The sequence below is a fragment of the Pempheris klunzingeri genome, chromosome 22 (genome assembly GCF_042242105.1).
Source record: "Pempheris klunzingeri isolate RE-2024b chromosome 22, fPemKlu1.hap1, whole genome shotgun sequence".
NCBI lineage: Eukaryota > Metazoa > Chordata > Actinopteri > Acropomatiformes > Pempheridae > Pempheris > Pempheris klunzingeri.
Window position 1 is genome coordinate 6,584,408 of NC_092033.1, and position 20,468 is coordinate 6,604,875.

General features: G+C 41.6%; 3 protein-coding genes across 4 annotated transcripts in view; 1 reads left to right on the top strand and 2 right to left on the bottom strand.

Annotated features, from left to right (window-relative positions):
* zcrb1 (zinc finger CCHC-type and RNA binding motif 1) overlaps positions 1–1,861 on the bottom strand; it is a 1,936-nt gene extending 75 nt beyond the window's left edge. The window contains exons 1-8 of the mRNA XM_070853622.1: positions 1,758–1,861; positions 1,507–1,609; positions 1,361–1,389; positions 1,085–1,196; positions 867–974; positions 622–731; positions 473–548; positions 1–282 (exon numbers count right to left, since the gene is read on the bottom strand). The exon at positions 1–282 is cut by the window's left edge and continues 75 nt beyond it. Coding sequence (XP_070709723.1) covers positions 130–282; positions 473–548; positions 622–731; positions 867–974; positions 1,085–1,196; positions 1,361–1,389; positions 1,507–1,590 — 672 coding nt within the window. The 5' untranslated portion in view covers positions 1,591–1,609; positions 1,758–1,861 and the 3' untranslated portion in view covers positions 1–129. The remainder of the gene's footprint in view (positions 283–472; positions 549–621; positions 732–866; positions 975–1,084; positions 1,197–1,360; positions 1,390–1,506; positions 1,610–1,757) is intronic.
* A 65-nt stretch (positions 1,862–1,926) lies between these two features.
* Positions 1,927–18,260, top strand: pphln1 (periphilin 1). Its single transcript, XM_070853621.1, has 10 exons — positions 1,927–1,971; positions 2,415–2,472; positions 2,928–2,992; positions 3,286–3,501; positions 4,380–4,441; positions 4,804–4,920; positions 5,191–5,369; positions 7,989–8,044; positions 12,099–12,236; positions 16,991–18,260. Coding segments are annotated over exons 2-10 (1,107 nt in total). The 5' UTR covers positions 1,927–1,971; positions 2,415–2,471; the 3' UTR covers positions 17,264–18,260.
* Positions 18,261–18,402: 142 nt separating this feature from the next.
* The window catches only part of LOC139222129 (prickle-like protein 1), a 29,252-nt gene continuing 27,186 nt past the window's right edge, over positions 18,403–20,468 (bottom strand). For both annotated transcript variants that reach the window (XM_070854107.1, XM_070854106.1), the window contains exon 8: positions 18,403–20,396. In XM_070854107.1, the coding sequence (XP_070710208.1) occupies positions 19,441–20,396 (956 nt within the window). In that variant the 3' untranslated portion in view covers positions 18,403–19,440. The remainder of the gene's footprint in view (positions 20,397–20,468) is intronic.

Genomic DNA, 20,468 nt, shown 5'->3' on the forward strand with positions numbered 1-20,468 from the left:
CGGTGTAAATGAAAGCATGTTTTTTTAACATCCCCACTATAATACAATACTTATAAAAAAAAAACAATTGACAGCTTTTTGGTAATGATCAAACTGACCAATTCATTATCATCATCACTGTCGTCGTCATCAGTCACTGAGCTCCTCCTCGTCACTGAAGTATGCGCTCTTTTTGATCCTTGGTTTCTTAGAGTCTGCAGATGTTGAAGCAAGAGCGCTGTCCACTTGAGTGACTTGAACTACCTGCTTCCTCCGTGTCTCCTCTTCCTCAACACGGGCTTGCTGGAGGGACAGAAGAGAGATGACAATGCTAAAAGATAGCAAAATAAATGGGAGCCTCAATCTCAAACAGTGGTTATTCAAACAGACATTTGCATGATGCTTAGGTTACACAGAGAGTGTATTTTTTCCACATTATGATTCAGTGCAATCAAATGTCCACTCTGACTATTTGACACATCTGCACACTTACCTGAAAAGCAATGGCTTGGCTCAGACTATCTAAGGTTGGGTCCTCTCCCCCATCTTCACTGTCTTCCTCTTCCTCACTACGAGGGAAAAGATGCAGGAATTACAAACACAACACAACCTATTATACAACATCAGCTATCAAATACTTACATGTGCTCAGATTGTTGAGCCCTTTTCTTCTTTTTCTTCTCTTTTTTCTTCGGAGGTTCTCTCTCTCCAAGAATGTTTTTAGGACACGCGTAGCTCAGATGACCTGTGTCCTGTGATGTATAATTCATTAAACCCACACAAAATGGTCATAAAATGTCAACCAGACAGCTCTGTGATCATTTTTAACTGTAATTTGATCAAGTTTGACATTTTCAAGGGATAAAAAATGTCCAGTATGCACTGACCCCACATTCGTAACATTTTGACTTGTCTGTGTAGTTCCGTCTCCTTATAAACTCAGTTGCTCTCCCATTGTCTATGGCAATGCTCGCTTTCACCATTCTGCCAAACAACTGGGAAACAGACACATTAGTTAGAGAAACATCCCTGACAATGAGACTGCAGCTTGTGCTCAGTGACATACAGTATGTGAAGAGTAAGGATCTTGAAGTGAATTACTCACTTGTTTGTTGTTCACTGCTCTTGCACAGTTATGAGCAGATTCTCTGTCCAGGAAGAGAACAAATGCCACCCCTTTACTCTGGCGAGTGTCTTTATCCTTAACTATCGTGACCCTGAAATAAGCATGACAGTTATTAATACCCATTTCAAAATAACTACTAGATTACTATAGGCAAGTATTCAGTGCCTTCAACTGGTTGCTGTGGGTTGTGTGTTCCTTTACAAGATTAAACATTGCTTAAAGATATATCATAAGCATGATATTGCCTTTACTTACTTAACAACTTTTCCATATTTGCTGAATAGCTGAAAGGAGACAAAGTGTTTGGTGTTAGTAGTTGCTTTGATTTGGAGGTCACAGTGGACATTTTTGCGTGACCAAAGCATCATGAAACTGTTAAACATCTTTGGAGCGTGTCTTACCTTGTGTAGGTCATTGTTGGTGAGAGAAAAAGGCAGGTTGGACACATACACAGTGCTTTTGCTAGGTGCCAACCCCCCGCTCATACTGGACGCAAATGAAACTCTATAAAACAATATATGACAAACTATTATGAAAATGGAGCTTGTGCACAACCAGCTAACGCGACATTAGCTTATTTAGTAGATCTACCAAGCAGCGTTATACGTTAACATTACTTCAAACAGCTGAGGAAATAAACCAAATGACTTACCAACACAGCCTCCACCGCTTGACTAATACTAATTGTATTTAAATGGCAGAACTTGGTGTATTTGCATGCAGCTAATGTTCAGAAAAATAAAACAAACGCCATGTCCGGACGTCGCAACTTGATGACGTATGCGTATTCCTCATCCAATAAAACGGCAGTTGTCCATGTAGCGAACGGAAGAGGCTAGGCTAGGCTAACTAAACGAGAGAGGAGGGTGAGATTGCATGGAATAAATTACCTTTACTGTGGTTTATTTAACACGTGTTTGCCTGTATAGTACCATAGTTTGTCGTACATATTTACACGGGATTTTAAGTGTCCGTATGGGTAACTTAACTTGCCCTCAGGTTATATGAAACGTGCGAATGTTTATATGGAGGCTAGCTAGCTAATTACATCAGCTAGCTACAGTAGTTGGAAGTAAATTCACCATCACAGTAAACACAACACTTCGGTTGGGTATCATCAAGCTGTTGTGATGTGCAAAACGGTGTTGTTGGTGCAATATTTTGCTGCAATGAAATTATAGCCGGCTTAGTTTCTGGGTCTCATGGTTGCACAGGGCTCCATATATTATCTTGTGTTTGCTGTGTTGCATTTGTATCAGTACCAGGTGTATATTTTGTTTTACACCGTTTAAAAAAATATATTTTACAGATTGTGTTGAAGATTTTCTCTGTATCACCCCGGTCCACAGAAATCCTCGAGTCCAAAAGTAAGTTAATGACACTTGTCTTTACTATGCATTTAACACTGATTTTACTGAAGCTAAAACAGGAGAAATTACTGACTAACATCACAAATTATCCCAAGTTGGGCATGCATGAATTGGGACAATTATTCAGAGCATTTTATGCAGTTTAAACCCATTTCTGCATGAGTGTTCTTGGTGTTGCAGCACACAAAATGCTTTCACATGAAGACCCAAAATATCCCAGTCCCATGGTTGTCATCAAGTTAAATACAGACTGTAATTCTATGTTTTGCGTATGCAGTAATAATGTGTTAAAGTAGAGCTTTGCTGGCCAAAGAAGTTGGCAGAGCTTCACTTGAACAAGGACACTGTCAGTTGATGCAGAAACTGCTTTTCATTATTTATTTTCTGGAATGGCCCTTGCATGTTCACCTGAACAGCGCATGCGATATCTTTCACTGTTTGCCTTTTTGCAGTGACGTACAGGAGAGACAGGAGTATACGAGAGGTGTATGAAGAGCGCTTCTTAACAGAGAGGCAGGTGAGTGTGTACAAAGTTATTTTAGTGTCTTATCTTTTGATAATCATCTTTGACCTTGTTGGATCACAATACAAGGTATGCACACACAAACAGAAGCAGCCAGTGTACATCATTTGGTGAAGGAGGGCTAAAATAAACCACCAGAATAATCATTTTAATAGCATGTTTCTGTTATTAAAATCATCTATTGACCAGTGTAGAGAGTGAATAAAGGAGACAGTTTACTCCTTCCGAAGTGCTCGTGGGACTCCCTCCCCTTACACCTTTCTCACCATTTTTTGTCATCCTGGAAGGGGCCGTACCCGCGGGCGGCTGGATCAGTGGAGAGGAGGGGCCCCTTTGGCAGGCCAGAGGAGGACTATGGCCGCGGCAGTTACGAATACGAAGGAGGTCCACGCTTTTTCCCTAATGGAGGAGGTCCACGAAATTACCATGAAGATCAGAGGGGTTACCATGGTGACAACCATCATTTCCCCGCTGAACGCAGAGCTGTTCCACCCTCAAGGAGGGTGAGAGCATAAATCTCATTGTTTACATTGTTGAATAACCTGCTGTGGTTGTGGAGGAACAAATTAGTTAAAATTAATGGAGTAAAAATGTGTGCAATGGAGATTGCACCAAAATCTATTGGGGATTTCCAAAGATTGCCTCAACTCTGAAGGAAATAGTCACAAACTAAAAAGAGTTTTAAGCTGCTTTCTCAACAAACAACCTGCCATTTTACAATATCTCATTGATAAACAACTCATATCAACCACACATGTATTTTTGTCATTAGATTCTGTCACTCTTTTATGTGTCCTTTTAATTATTGATACTACCACATGTATCAGACTGACAGACTCTACAGTTTACTGAGAGCAAAGTGAAAAGGAATAAATGGATACGTACCATTTTTCCATGGCTGCAGGGATGTTGCAGCTGCATATCATGTTTCTACTGTTGGATTTGATGAACACGATCATAAGTGGCCAGCAGAGGGCGCTACAGTTTAAGGCTCAAGTTGAACCAAGTCTCACTGTGTGTGCTGCATTATAACCATCTATAATTCAATGTATGGCAAATTCCTCTTGGACTTTGATATTTTATTAGGAGGAAATTTGTTGCCATTTTGATTTACAAAATCTCTAAATTGTTCCTTTTTTTTGTGATTGGGTTTACCTTTTATAGACCTGTTCTTCAAAACCGGGGCCTGACATTCATATTGTGTGTATGGAAGTTAAACACACATATTTGAAAATCATAATTTGTTATGACAGACAGATTATTTACAATGAAGTTCCAGAACATCTGTATTGTCGGACATAAGCAAATTGTACAAAGAAAATGTGCCAGCAAAGGTCACTTTCATGGATTCAATCTTTATTGCATTTCTTTTGTTGTACAGGAGGACTATCCCTACAGAGTCCCCAGAGAAGAGCCACACACAGGGCGACAGATGGAGTTTGGGTAAACTGTTTCTGCTTGTCTTTGAGGGGCTAATGTTTCATTTCTAAAAATGAATCTCGTCTGTCGGGTCATTCTTCTTTGTCGATGCATTTGTGGTGTTAACAATGCCACTGTGTTTTATACAGATGATATTACACAGTTATTATTTTACTTGCTTGTAATATTGGTCATCTTGTAGCTTAATGCCGTATAAAAGTGGTAAAGTCTGTAACAAGTATAGACAAAAACATTTGCATATTGAATATGCATATTTATTTTTCCATTCAAGCAGGTTTTGTCAACAGGAAGCATAAACTAAAGCTGTATCATGTTATATGTCTGTGCAACTGACCGCACGCACCTTTGTGTGTTTTTATTCTCAGTACCCGTGCACCACCACCTCATAACGTCCGAAACCAGGGCATCTATCCAGCACCCAGATCACTCCCAGAGAGCGGGGAGGACACATTAGTGCAAGCCATCCTCAACCTAGACAGAGGGTATGAGCGAAGGCATATTTAATCTCAGAGCAAGGTGTTCATGTGCCACCATTGTGTGTATGCAGGTTAGAAAAATGGGCTGTGTTGTCTGCTTCTGACTGTTTTAATGTCATATTGTGTTAGTTTTACAGTTTTGTGTAGCTGTAACACAAAGACACACAACCCTAGATGGCAGCATTGTGGCACGAAAAGAAGTACTTTTTGCAACACGCTTTGGATATTTGGACAATTGAAGTTGTGACAATCCACACATTCCCTCTGCTTTTCAAGGGAGGACCGAGACCACTACAGGAGAAAGGCAGCCCCGTTCCCTCCGCTCAGAGAGCGGTCCCCCGTGCGCCGTGAGGTGGCCCGCTCCCCCCACAGTCGCTCCGGCTCCAGCGTTAGCAGCAGAGGATACTCACCCGACAGAGCCAAGAGCCTGCCATTCACGTCACAGCAAGGCAAGAGTATGTAGAACTTAGTTTCCCCTCCCCTGATGCAGCGCAGTGCTCTTTAAAAACCCATTTGTGTCCATCTTGGCACAAGGGGACTTGAGTACTATAGATAGGCTCAGACTTGGTAAAGATTTGTAGCAGAAGTTGGCACATCCTAAAATGTACAGATGGTTTAGATTTGAAAATTTCATTTGAAAAGCAGCACTTCATACAAAATGTTAAACAGCACAAAATGAAACCTCTGAAAAAAGAGCCCGCAGGCCTTGTTTTACAGGACGGTCACCCCCAAAATTCACATTCACTCTCAAGACCTCTTCATTTTCCTCTATCTGTCTCATCCTTGACTGATAATCTGGCTGATTGGCTTTTCAGGTGTGGACGGTCCAGAGGGTCACGCAGGTGTTTCTGATTACCTCTGGGGGGCGCTCTTTCCTCAACAGAGTGGACTTGACACTTTGGGTCTGTACATTGAGCCTTGTGAACACACTCAGACTTGGGTGACAAGACGTTGTTCCTCACACGTCTCCTTGCAGTCCTTGTCACGTCAGAGGAATGCTGGAGGGAAATGTTGTGGCTTCCTGTACTCCAAAGATTTCTGGCACTCATGAGAAGGATGTATGGAGGACGGAATGAATTAAAGGCCTGCAGATGCTAAAATCACACTTAAACCTATAGAATATAATAAAATGTATAAAATATAATCTATAGAACCCAATATCTGATTAGAACAACTGAACCCAAAGACTTACTGCTACAATAAACTAATGTTTCCTATTTGACACTGAAATTCTGTCACCCAGGTCTCGAGTAAGTTGCATCATGAATTTTATTTCTAAGTCGGTACCTAGTGATGACTTTCCTGTAAAGAGTTTCTCTTAAAGAAACCATGACTACTACCTAGTGCGGAGGTACATTAGCCCTTTTAGTGGTTCATATGCTCATCTGTAAATGTATGAAATTCAATATGTGAATATTTAAGTGCCCCCACCAAATGCACTCATATGTTGTCCCATATTATTCTCCAGTTTGTCTTCTCTGGAAGTGACAGGATAATGTGTAGGAGCAGTGCCTTTACAGTCTTTTTCAAAGCCGTACCTGGTTGCAGGCAGTTGGGCGCAGCTAAATTGGCAACCAGCAATTTTAAAGTCAGCTTTATATTTAGTTTTCTTATTGGTCTTATGGACACCAGCCATGCACTGTCAGGGTTTACAAAACAGTCTCGAGTCAAGTGAACTGTAAAAAAGCGCTCAAGTATCTCCTTGTTTGCATGGTGTTTGTTGTTTGTAAGTTTGTAGATGTCGGCCTCCTCGAGCTCCCTGTTTCCACAAGTAGTCCAGTTTCATTTAGGTCTGCTACCATCTTCAGTGCTGCCCATCTTTCCTTTGCATCTCCATTTTGATTGGTGCTTTTGTACTCATGAATTGAGCTTAGTAACCAGTAGAAGGATAAATGGTCATCGTGCTCATGGTGGCCAAATGATGCTACATATTGGCAATGTATTTAAAAAGCACTTGAAATGCATGATCAGAAACTCTTGAAAGCAGAACATGGCATCATTAATTATATTTTTAGTGAAGTGTCAGGGCAGTGAGTGTGCTTGCTGTAAGATAAGAAGGCCTAGTTATTATGTACACAGCCAGTGACCTTACGGTTTGGTCTTCCTACAGGGTATGAAGAGACTTATTCTCAGAGCAAGATGATTGGTAAGTACAGTCCAGCATAGCTGCTGTAGACAGGAAAAAAGCAAAAATAATGTAGTTTTGCAGTTTTCTACTTTAAAATTTTGTTAAGGTGATGGACAATTTAAGTACTGCTCCATCATACTGTGCATGGTGATGTCCCTGTACTGTAATTCTTTAAAATGGTTTTTATTTTTAGTAAAAATTAATGAAGGGAAGATGAGATGACATGCAGAGGATTTGTTTCGGAAACATACAAAGGTTACAATCATTAAACTTAACCTATTCTCAGTCTGGGTAATCCGAGAGAGAGCCAGAGCGTTTCTAATGTGTCCAGCAGCCAGCCGTCCTCCCCGCTCTGTCTGCCACTTTGTCAGGCCTCATAAAAATGCCACCAGGTCGTGTGTGGAAGAAGAGGGAGAGGGTGTTGGATGTCTGATGGATATTCCTGAATCCAAAGCTTCCACACCGGGGGGGTGTTTTTGTTTCATGGCGAGGTACTCTGAGTTCATGTTTGTTGGTCGGCTACAAAGCCTTGGGATGGTGACCGTTCACAGGAAAAAATGGAAAGTGAGAGAGGAGCGTATGTCCCATTGATGAGAAGGAGAGAGAGAAATGTACTTTACAGCGAATCCGTTGGAGTCCGGAGCGCTCGGAGATTGTGAACCATCTGTTTCTTGATTGTCCCAGCTGTTCTAGCCTAGGTACCTGTCTGGATCCTGGAACCAAATGTCAACACCTTTTTACAGAGCCCTCATTACCATAAGCACATACTTACTTTCCAGACATACTAATTGTCCTTTTTCCATTGAGTTTCTGCTTCCCGCTGTTTTTCTTCTTTATTCTAGTTTATCATTTTCTTATTCCAAGTCCTCTTTTTCTCACATTATTTGATCGTCACCCAAATCTCACTGTGTCAAACTCTTGTGTCCCTTTTTTCTTTTCTCTCCAGACAAAATTCCTGGCCTGTCAAGAGAAGGCTCCCCACACAGTGCAACTTCAAACAAGGTGAGCACATGAATACCTTTTCATATATATTTCACTACCAAACCGCAAAAGGTTACTTGAACAAATAAGAACGTTATAAGAAATATAAGCCTTTTATCTTGAAATTATAGCAATTCAGTCCCAACCGTGCTGTGGACTGCTCCTATTTATTACACATCGCAGACTCCGCCTTTGTCACTGTACAGCAGGATGCATCTGGAACTTCTTAAATTTGACTCCTCTAATAAGTGTTTAAAACCCATTAACATACTTCAATGGGACTAAAGTGGCCCTCAAGCGGAGCATAAAAGCCATCAGGCCTGTGCTTTGTTTACCTGTGTTGTAAGCAGACTTCAATCACAAGAACTTGTAATGGTGTAGCGAAAAGGGCTCAAGTGTCGACGAAAGTACGAACCGTGCTTCCCTAAAGTGCCCTTGTTTTTTTTTGTTTTTTTAAAATACTTTTAACTGGTTTGAGTGAATATTGAATGTAGATCTCTCCTGCTTCCTTTTTGCAAAACAACTACCTTGTTTTGCTGATATCATCCATCTCCAACTACGCAGAGGAGTGTAAATAGAATCAGATGTGATGAGGCGCAAAGCGTCTGGCTCTGGCCACCCAGAAGTGAAGAGGCTAACTCAGTAGCTCAAGTCATTGCTTTATCACAGGATCTGAGCCACAAAGCCAGGAGAAGTCCCTGTGGAACTCATTGGGATGTGTTTAGACCGTTAACAGAACAGACGTTTCCCTTTTTTTTTAATTTTATTTATTTATTTTTTTTATTTCAAGGATTGTGGCCGACTGTCCTTGTTAGGTGTGACTGTCACATAGATAGTTAGAAAATTGATGTGTAACATAGGGGTCACAGGAAAAGTCTAGTGACCTATGAACAACAAGCATGGATGGTACAGATGAGAATGATTCCCATGTTAACGGGACAGCTCAGCAGTGTTCAGTTAGAGTTGATTGCGTGAGGATTAAAAATGATGTGCATTGACAATATATACATTCAATTTGGATTTAGTTACATTGAACAGCAGACTTTGGCTGATGTGAGACACCATAGCAGTGACTGTCTACTGTAAATTAATAATGGGAAGACGGACACCTAGCAACAAGCAGATGCACTGAGATACAGTTCATGTGTATTAGATGTATTATTTGGGTGGTAAAATAAGGGTAAAATGAGGGCATTCTTTTAAAGCTCTTTTTTTCCTCAATTGCACTGCTTTCCTGTATCAGTGGCCTTCAGATGTTCCTTGGAACATGCTGGAGGTAAACTAAATGTTGCCCCTTGTTTTTTTTCACGGCATCATCCTTTTGACTGGTATGGTGGGCCCTTGGATGTCTATGTAAACCCATTCATTGCTTTTTTTTGTCAGAAATTACAAGATGCAACATAGGAACATAATTCGTCTCTCTCCTCCTAATGTGCATTTTTGCAAGAACCACCCAATCAACTGCTGTGATGAAAGAGCCCCACCCCACCCCTCCTAACGCACACTCACACACACACACACACACACTGCTGGCTTTTTGCTGTGTTTGATCTAGCCTGTGGTGCATTGTTGTTTTCTGTTCTGGGGGCACAAACCCGTAACCTTGGCCAAGATGAAAGGCCTGTGCTGTGCCCCCAGTAAAGCTTGCACTTATGGCCCTGGCCGCTGCCTGCTGTGAGTATACTACAAACACGCATGCAGGCTTTTTGGAGTCATTCCAGACAGAAGAGACCAAAGAGGGGACCTAAAGAGCAGCCATGGCTCTGGTCGTGAGCATCAGGAGGCTAGTGGGTTGAGAGCGTTTCCCGTAACTGAAAAGGTCACCAGAGGGTTTCATCCCAACGCAAGGCATCAAATTCTTATCAATTATAGTATGCTAAAATTATCAACCATCATTATTACTGAGATCTGAAGAGGACACAAGTGTTCTAAACCTGTTGACATTTCAGAAGACGGCCTTCTAGTTATTGTGATCTCTGTAGCTGTGCTAACAGTGTGGCTCTCAGGATGGCACTGTTCGTTATTCAGTCTCCTACTTTTTATCATAACGTTCGTCATTCAGAGGGAAATGTCTTAACAAATACTGGATAATTGCGGTGAAATTTAGTACACACATTCATGTTTCCCCACAAGATGAATTGTAGTAATCTATGAATTCCATTAATTTTTCCTCTAATGCCATCATCAGGTCAAAGGTTCATTTGTCCAATATTTCAATTTATGACCACAGAATAATGACCACATAATAATGACATTCCTGTTAGCCACAGCTGTACTGTTTAGTGAAGTGCTAGTGTTAGCATGCTAACATGCTAGACCAAGATGGTGAATATGGTCAACATTACACCTGCTGAATATCAGCATGATGCATTATCATATTGACCATGCTGCATTATTTAATTTAAAGCCCTGCAGTGTTCTTGTACATCCTGACAGAGCAGCTAGTGCCGCTGTGGGGTGAGACTTTGTCATAAATACTATTCTGTTCCACTCTTTGCCTTTTACTAGTGGCTTCCTTCATATTTCGTATCCCAACCTACATTTAGCAAGTGCAGCTAATGGGGAACAAACTGCTGTTTTGAATTAATGAAAGTAAAGGCATATGATTATGATATGACATGATGGCCAATTTGTTGGTAGTCGTCGTGCCGTTTCACTAACACGGATTTCTTTGCGTATGTTTTGTTTTCTTTTTTAAACGTCCTTGCAAAATGAGCCTGAAAAATGCTCTTCCACTTTGCCTCCAATGTAGCATGTTATGGGTGGCAGTAAGATAATACACCGCCAAATCATTTAAGTAGGAATGTACAGCAAGTCCTAACATAAAAGGTCAGTTCATGGTTCATCAGGCCAAGCAGGCTTTTAAATCCATTTTTTATATTACATTGAGAAGAGATTACTCATACCTCCCAGTCGATGACAGTTCATTTTAGCCCAGTTTGCACAAAATCTATCTGCCAAGCTTTGTGTTGATAGTGTAACATCCCTTCCACGTTGGGCTGTGCCCAGCCATTTGAAGTAAAAGACTCAGACGGGGATATTTTTTTTTTTTTCACCGTGGCTAAGGAGGCTGAAGACTGACAAACTGGATCTTTCGAATGTGCACAAGCGAACACGATGGACTTCGCCCTAGCATAGCTCCAGGGAGGGAATTGGAAGGAGGAATAATTGGATGATGCTTTATGAGTTGTGCTTTTTATTTTAGACCACACTCGGCTTTGTGATGTACCATCCCCTGTAATTACTTTCCTTAGTCATCTAGAGATGTAATATGACTTTGTCTGTGGCCTGTTTCCCTTAATGTATGAGTGGACTTTAAGTCATGGCTGGACAGCTCTGCGCCCTGGCCTTCAAACTCAAATAGTATCAGGAAATGAGCAAAAGAAATTGAGCAGTGATCCAAGTTTGGCCTCATTTCTCCCCTTTGCTCTTTCCTTTGGCTTTCACAGTAATACTTATGGGTACTAGAGTTTCCAGTCTAGCCATTAGATGGCTCATCATGGCCTGCCCGGCCAGATTTCCTATTCTCATGATATTAAAACAGCTCTAACATCAATTCCTACTTTCTTTTCTAATTTACATGACATGATTTGCATGACAAAAATCTGGCTTTAGATCAAACATTCTTGGGAGTAATGAGAACAGTGTTGTGTTTCGATGAATGTGTCACATGATTATACAGCTTTTTAGGCCTATCTCCGATCTTAGTGGAATGAATCCCTCATTCTTTGTTGTGGTGCTGTGGATTTCCACTTACATCTACACAGTATACTCTGGCTTTGCAGCTTTAGAAGCTTCTTTATATCTAAGCTTCATCCATTGGTACGCCTCATCAACTCGATCTTTCGTTAAAGGGTCAGTAGGTCAGGTCTTAGCACTGTGCTGCCTGTGACTGCGCTATAGGTTGCTGATCTATGTCCTTTCACATACTCGTTAGCATTGTGTTATTTCTGTCCTCTTAGCAGTAGTGGTAGAAGTACCCTTTCAGAACTTTTATAAACGCTTTTATAGTTGTCACGCCTATGTTTATATTTTCATTTCTGTGACTCACCCCTCCACCTCCTCTCCCTTTTAGGAGGAGAACCATCCTCCAGAAGGAGAAAAAGAGGAGCCGCTGGTGGCTCCTGTCGTGGAGGAGAGCCAGAAGTCTGCAGACAACTTTCAAGAGCGACGAGCCTTGGCCATCGCAGCCAAAGCTCAGGAGATAGAGAAGGTACCTGGACAACTCATCCCAGCTCTGACTTCTTATAGTCACAATGAGCTGACCTTAACGGAGTTTAAAACACGTCAGCAAACAGAACCTCAGTGTAACAATCAGCTATTAAAACTTTCTGTGATTTATGATTTCTCAACTTCTGGCCACACTTTGTTGTACAAGAGCACTATGAACAGCAGTGCTTACATTTTTCACATGTACATAGTACATGGTTTTGGATATATACCATATCTAGAAATCTTTATTGGTATTCATGTAGCATTCGTAAAGGAAAATATGCAGTAGCCTTTTTCTGTCAATGGCTCCTTAGTCACCCCTTTTTGGAAAAATGCTGCGTTTACAATCCTCCCATTTGTAAGATTTTCCTATAAATGTCAACTTGGTGCACGTGTGACACATACTGTGCCCCTGGCAAACGATCTCGAACATAAGGTGGCCTTGCGTTCCCTGACTCGCACATGGATTATTTTACTGGATAGGCACTACTGGAACAGCCATCTATTATGTTCCTAACAAGGCAGGAAATTAACTTTTCTGTCCACCAGTCACAGGGATGGGTGCATCCTAAAATTCACCAGCCGCTTTCACTGTTGCCAGCCAGATATCGGTTTCAGAATAGTATCTAAGTGATGGGTAATTATCTGCCGAAGTAGCTGGTGAAGTAGCAAATGTGTCACCATTTTCCTGGTGGCTCTTGTTATTCTCCCATCCTGACTGGCAACTGCAAAAACTCCTCATTATACCCTACGTCGGCTTAATAGCCCACATGGCTTAAACATTATAACTTTCCCTCAGTGTTTCACTCATCTTTACCAATGCACACATCCCATACAGGCGTGCACACGGGTTTGGGAACGCTAAGATAATTTACATGGTACAAGAACCCATAAACGAAAGCAGAAACGCAAGTACAGCTGAGACATGGTATTGGTTTGTGCGTATAATAAACTGGGAGGCTGGCCCCTTCATAGAGGTAAAACCACCGTTGGCTCTAGGCTGCTGCTCTGCTCAGTTATCTAATGAAGGCCATTCCTGCACCAGTGAGCACTACCGCTGCTTTACTGGGACCATTAAACCTTAGCCAGCTCTGCCCTGGAGCGTACACACAGCCTCTCACATATAGCTGCGCCACAGAGCCTATAGGCTGTTATAACACTGTTGCTGACACTGCAGCTTCTGGCCTGTTTTATAGCCTGTCTCTCCTCTCCCCCATCTGCGTCTCCTCGCGGTCATTTGAACTCTGTTGTGTGAGCTTTATTTCATATATTTAAGTATTATGTAAAGTTTGAATGTTGTGTTTTCATACGTATTTAGGAAAGTGATTACCAAGCCAATCTTTAGGTATTATGGCCTATGTTGTCATTTGTGGTATAAATAGACTCATGAAATTAAGGTCTGAAAAGTTATAAATGAAAAACAAGGACAGCGTATTCCTTTTTCACAGGAATATGAAGTTTCAGGTTTTTTCTCCAGGATTTCTGATTCTAGGATTATCATCTGTTTCTACTGACAATTCCAGTCCCCCCCCCACCCACCTTTTTGTTCCTTTCTTTTGCCCTTGCGATGTCCAGATCACTTTCATGAAGGTTGTCTGCAACTTGGCCGTCTTCAGTCCGTCTGTCATGGCTAGATTAGTCACGATTGTAAGTGAAGTCAGCCTTGTTTCTCTCATACACAACCAGGTCAAATTCTTAAAGAAAATTGGCCAGCATGTTTCCTTATTCTCTCCTAGGAAAGATGAATGGAAATATAAAGAAGCATCTTGTTTGTTGCTTAACATTTTAACTCTTTAAAACCCTTTGAAAACACTAATCAAAACCTGAGAGAATTGTTTTCACGTGATGGTTGGTGACCTGCCAAAGTGACAAGTGGAAAATGTAAAAGCACTAGTGCGGTGGCTGGTATTAATTTCCCATCATGCCCAGAATACACAGTCAAACAGTCTTAAGTTGGACTCGCTTTTTCAGTCTGAAACAACAAAGTCACTTTCACATGCGCCCTGCGAAGCTGAAGTAGTGTTTCTGCTGCAGCAGGCACCCGCGTTTAGCCACTTGTCAACTGTCAGCCAGATGTTTGGCTTTCTGCACTCAATCTGGTCTAGCCATCTTTTCTATACACACGGGCACAAACGCACTCCAGTCCAGTAGCTGCTCGAAGGCTCACAAACCGCCTGTACGCTTTTCACAGATAGCTAGCCGAACTTTCCATCATGGGCCAGACATCGTGCTGGGCAGCGTTATACCAGCGCCTCAGTGTGTGTTTGTGTAGCTAAGTGAAATCGGTCTGCTGAAATTCAACCTGAACCTGTTCTCATTGTTAGAGTTGACTTTGGCTGCAGTACAGACTTAACTGGTTATAGTGAGTGACGAGGCAGGAGAGGCAATAAAGGGTATTATGTTTTCCTCCTCACAGTCCAGGCTGTGATACAAAGGGAGTTTTATTTCATTTGTTGAGGAATCTAAATATATTTGGCTACAAGACAGACAGCCAGACAGTTCCACTTTTAAGGTTCAAAGATGGAGGAACTGGACTGAGGCCCTTTACCCTTGTTCTCTCCTGAAGCCAGGCACACTCACACACACTCTCCTAATCCTGTTTTAACTGGCTATAGAAAATAAAGTTTAAAGACATTTTTAGAGACAGTTGTGGACCGACCCCTCCCCAAAGCCAAGAACTGGTCCTTCCCTTCCTGATTGGATAACAAGGGAGGGACTTCAGGAAGTGCGTTTGAGTACAGGAAGTATATATTCAGCACATTGTTATCTAAGAACGACTTTCCCTGTATTCACAGACATTGTTAGCACACTTGATTGGATACTTCCTCGCACAAGTTGATAAATAAATTCACTGTCATCAGTTATCAGCTGATGAATGAGACATTGTTACTAATTTCAGCTCAGTAGAGAAAGTTGCTATCACAGGTTGTCGTACAGATTTATCAGTTCGACTGCTGTTTATTGTACATGAGGAATGTACAGGGGCTTATAGAAACGCCCAGAGGAGGCAGCATGTTCATTTTACGTCAGCACTCTTTCCTGAAACTGTTTGTATCCTTAGTTTTACTATAACTTTCCTGTAAATTAATTCATCCCATTGTTGGATTCAGGTCACACAAAGAGGGAGAACTAATGAACTCTGATCACTGCCCACAAAATACTGTTTGCTGTAGGCCAAGACGGAAGCAATGAGAAGTCCTCATCAGGGTTACATAAAGACACAGACGCTGGTCTGGTTACTTCAGCAGAAATCATGTTCAGTGAAGTCTCTAATATCAGGAGGAAAGATTGTTTTAAGCTGCTGACTGGTTTTGACCGATTGATTTTAAATTTGAGACATACAAAGATCTGTTCTTTCTGCTGATCAACTCAATGTTTGCTGATTCACTATGCAGATTTTATTCAATAATGCTTTTAATGCAGATTTTGGGAAGTTTCCATCTATTGTTGCAAGTACATTATCTCTGTTTGACTGCAGATCGCTCCTCTACTCCAAACATGCTCTCTGTTCGAGGAACACTGCGAAAAGCTATAAATAAGCCAGCGAGTTCAAACGCCCTGCAGCACAGAAGCCACTGTTGGTATCCAGTGAATGACTGGAAGTTACCCTTGCCTTGGCCTAATTTTACATACAGACTCATGTTTAACCACAGATCCGCTCACAACCCCTTGTCATTGGAGGTGTCCTCGTGTTCGCCTGCGGCCCACAGGCTCAACTCCCAACGGAGGCTTGATGCCCGACTTAATAAGTAGCAGTATCCGTGGGTTAATTCACTTCCATTTAGTCAGGGAGGAGAAGTGACCAAGAGATGGAGGGTAAGCCAAAACGAGGCACAGAGACAGTGATCAGAGGAAGAAATGTGTCATGAAATACTTGAGGGACAGAAGGAGGAAAAACAGAACAGAGAAATTGAGGTGTGAGAAAAATTACTCATCACACTGTCCACTTAGAAAAAGTCCTGGTGTGACATGTAGTTTTATTTATTTTTTGAGCATTTTGTGCCTTTTAATTAGATAGAGATGGAGGAAAGATGACAGGAAATGATGGAGAAAGAGATGCAACAAGAGATGTCCCTGGCCGGACTGGAAGTGAGGCTGTTGCAGCTCTGTGACGATGTGTGTGTTTCAAAGTGTTGCTGTAGTATGACTTATACATTGATGCATGTTATTGAAGCCATCCACAGAAAATAGAAACTCTCATGACAATATTTACATCCCTTTAGGTGACTGAGTTTGTTGCAAAACTCTGCATTGGTATTTTGTAAATGGAGCCAGTTTATGTTGAAGCAGTGGCCTCCATTGTTTTATGTGACATTTGAGGCTCAGTGTGAAATAGCAGCTCCCAAACAAGATTCCAGCACCTCTTCCTCATTGTCCCTCTAACACCTGTTATAAGCCTCTGAGCCACCATTTAAGTGCAGTTTTATTGCCTCTTGGGCTTCCCTGTCCTACCTAAGGGGCCCTTATTAAACTGGAGAAGAGAAGTGTTTATCTTTTGACACTACATGATGTGTGTTAACACCAGAATGATCAGCTCAGGCTCAATGATACTGGAATATTTACACCTAGGTGCCAGGTAGCGCAGGAAGGAAACAACTTTTCATCTCCTCAATTAACAACTCTCATAGGTTTGGACCTCCACCTGTTGAAACTTAATCCTCATACAAATGAATGTAAACGTGTCTCCTGAGAGTGTTTGTCATTTGCTTTATTCTCTCAGTGCTTTTTCTGACTCATATTTCCGTCCACTTCCAGGTGTACCGTCAGGACTGCGAGACATTTGGCATGGTGGTAAAAATGCTCGTGGCTAAAGACCCTAACCTGGAGAAGCAGCTGCAGGTTCCTCTGAGGGAGAACCTCGGGGAGATCCGCGAACGCTGCCTGGAGGACCTCAAACACTTCATCAGCGAGCTGGATGAGGCAGTTCGGCAGCCAGAACCTTCCGTCTGTGACTCGACCACCCCATCTACATCCCTCACGGGTCATAAACTCTCAAAGACGGGAGTTAATCACAGCTCATCTTACTGACACATCTGCTGGATGTGAGACTGAGCATGGCGGGATGGACTGCTGAACACGATGGCTATATTGGATGCCTTTAGGATTGCTGGACTGAACCTATTTCTACAGCACAGCAACCTGAAGAACAACTCAACAGCTAGAGGACTCCGTGTTGACTTGTATGTGGGGATGAACAGTGTTAATTTTGAACAGACTATTTTTACCTTCAAGTTCTCTGTTGAAAGATGTTAATGAAAACATGTTGTTTTGTTTTTCTGTCAAATGTTGTCAGCACACATTTTCTCTATTTAAAGTCTCACTTCGCGGTGGAAACGGTTAACGCTGGTTTCATTATTTAACCTGTTTTGATGAAAATATGTTAAGAAAAGATGGTCAATCCTTCTGCATGATCACACTTTTCAAAAAGAAAAGCCAGATAAGACTATGTTTTGTTTTGTACTATTTTCAGGTATGTCCATTTTTGTTTTGTAGCAGTCAGATGTATGACTTGGTGCTGCTACAGTAAAATTACAGTTCCACATTCTTGTATAAATTTGTTCTGTATGGAAACACCAGTTCAGTTCATTTTCATTGTGTTGTTCAGTTTTGCTTTTCGAACTTATCAGTTGTCTTCCCCAGAAAAACCTGCACAAAGCATTATTATTTCTGAGACAAAGCTTTGCACAAACTGAGATGTCTCTGAAGGCTGCAGTAAACATGATTTCTATTAACTTTAATGTTTGTTTTATTGTGATCTTTTAACACAAATTGCATAAATATCCCTCCGGCATCATGGATCTAATCTAAGATATTTTAAGGATCAGTTCACTGGCATTGTTCAACTCAATTTTAGGGTTTTGTTGCATGTCTCCCTGAGATATACATATATTTTGGTATTTTAGTATGATTTAGATTTTCAAAGTAAGGCATGTTGCCTCATTGTTATGAAAATCGAATCGCTTGCCAGCAAATATTTCCAGCTTCCAGCAGTGTTTGTATAAACACGATTACTCTACATGCAGCATGTGTTTATAGAAATTCAGACATTTTTAAGGCTTACTACAGTGGGGATTATTAAAGTAATTCTGATTCTGATAATGCCATCAACTCTTTTTACATGAATATATGTCAGACATTTGAGGAAAAAGTACAATAATTCTTGAAACTTTGAGAGGAGAAAAATGTTTATTACAAGCATCTTTACATCGCAAAGTACTGAGCCGGTTATGTCAGAGCAAGAGCAGTGAATGCGGGTGTTTCTGCCATTCGTTTTATATTCTGTACACCAAAAGTGACCACTGTGGAATATATGTTATAACAGACATTGTTATTGGGTAACATGGCACTTTACTGTGAAGAGCACAGTTTTTGAAGTGGCACCTTCTTTTGTTGTTTCTCATAAAATATTGACGAGGTCTGTTTGTTCACCATCACAACTGCTATTTCTTTTTTTTTATATCAGACACTACAGAAGAAAATTCATTCAACCACAGATATAAAAATACCAGTATTCAAATCTTAACTTAGTATATACATTATCATTTTGTACTATTATGCATTAAATAATTATTTGGTTTGATTCTATTTTCTACTTTATCAACCGCTGTGTACAATGTGTTGCAATTTTAATTCACACAAAGCTATTGCTGCAAAACCTTTAACTTGACATAAAACATTTTGAAGAAACTTAATGGCAAATTCTGAATAGAAAGAAAATGTTTAATGTCTGGAAATTTGTCTGTGATGTCTCCACTTTGCCAACTAAATAATTTTGGTCTGCACTGTATAAAGAAAGGCTTCCAAATGTACCAGTTCATGCATCATATTAGTGCTAAAAAGACCCAGTATCTAGGTCAAATTTGCAAATACACAAAAACAAGACTTTCTGACTATGAGTTACACAGATCCAATGTTTCCTTAGCAGTTTGAATTGATTTCTTATTTCAGTAGATCACGAAGATGACACTGACAACATGGAGAAATTGTTCTATCTATTAGTCACCTGTGGCCCTAATATGTGATATGCATATTGACATATGGTCATGCACCTTCTGTTGGGGAACAATACACAGTCTGTGCACATGGGTTGTTTTAAACTGCATTTCTAGGCCCTGATTTGAGCTGCGAAAACCATCATATGATCAGAAAATCTGACATTATTGCTTAGTGTAATGCAGATTATAATGTAAATACACTGTGAGCTGTTAAGAGATGATACAGTTTTTGGAGCGGTGGCTCTTTCTGCGACCAGTCTGTGAGCCATGGCTCTGGGAAGAGAGGGCTGTAACCCTTGTGGGGTAGTCCTCTGCATAGTAGCGCCCAACTGGTCGAGGCTGAGGGATTGGCTGGCCCAGGAAATAGCCCTCCTCCTCAGAGTCCGAAGATGAGGAAGAGCATGTAGAGCAACAGTCATCCTCATCTCTGTAGAGGCCCATGAAATGCTCAGCCCGTGGGTCTCCTTGAGCTGAACCCTGAGGCATATAGTCAGATCGGCTTTGGGTGTAGGGCAAGGGCAGCCTGTGCGCAGGATGCTGCAGAAGCATAGCACCACAAGGAGGGTTTACCAGACTCTGCTGCTGGGGCTCATACAGCCTCTGTGCTTTCTCCAAAGGCACCATGTGAAGGTTGTTATCTGAGCGGGTTTTACGGCTCCTGTGGTGCCGGCCGTGCCTGTTGTGGTGCTGCCTGCTGCGCCCATGATGGCTTGTTGGGCGGCTTCTTTCCCGGCCCATCTCGTCTGGGCAGTAAGCCCTCCGCTGTGGCCTCTCGCTCATGGGATGCTTTCTAATATTGACATCAAACCCATCATTATATCCATTGTCCACAGTGTCTTCAGAGAACTTGACCATCTGAGGAGGTCTGGACTGGGACTTGCTCCTCCTCAGAGCTGGGGCGTGGACTAAGGAGGGAGGAAGGCTTTCCGAATGTGGGGACAATGAGAGAAGCCCTCCCGGTGTGCCTCCCCTCATTGCCAATGCTACTGCCTCTTCGTCTCCCTTCTCCATGTTAAGGTTGAGAGAGTTGGCACTGTGGTGAAGATGAGATGAATTAAAGGTTCCCATGTTGCTCATCTTCTCGCAGTCATCTGCCACAGAGGGATCCTGCATTGCAAGGGTGTAAACTATAGGTCTATCCCTGCCATCTCCATCCACTGATGCACCTAAAAAGAGCAAGGAGAGACAAGTTATCAACAGCTGTTCCATATTAAAAAAAGCACAAATTTCATGCAACC

Coding starts and splice junctions, on each gene's coding strand:
- pphln1 (XM_070853621.1), top strand. Junction 2,993..3,285: donor GCTTCTTAACAGAGAGGCAG/GTGAGTGTGTAC, acceptor TCATCCTGGAAG/GGGCCGTACCCGCGGGCGGC. Junction 12,237..16,990: donor AAGCTCAGGAGATAGAGAAG/GTACCTGGACAA, acceptor GTCCACTTCCAG/GTGTACCGTCAGGACTGCGA.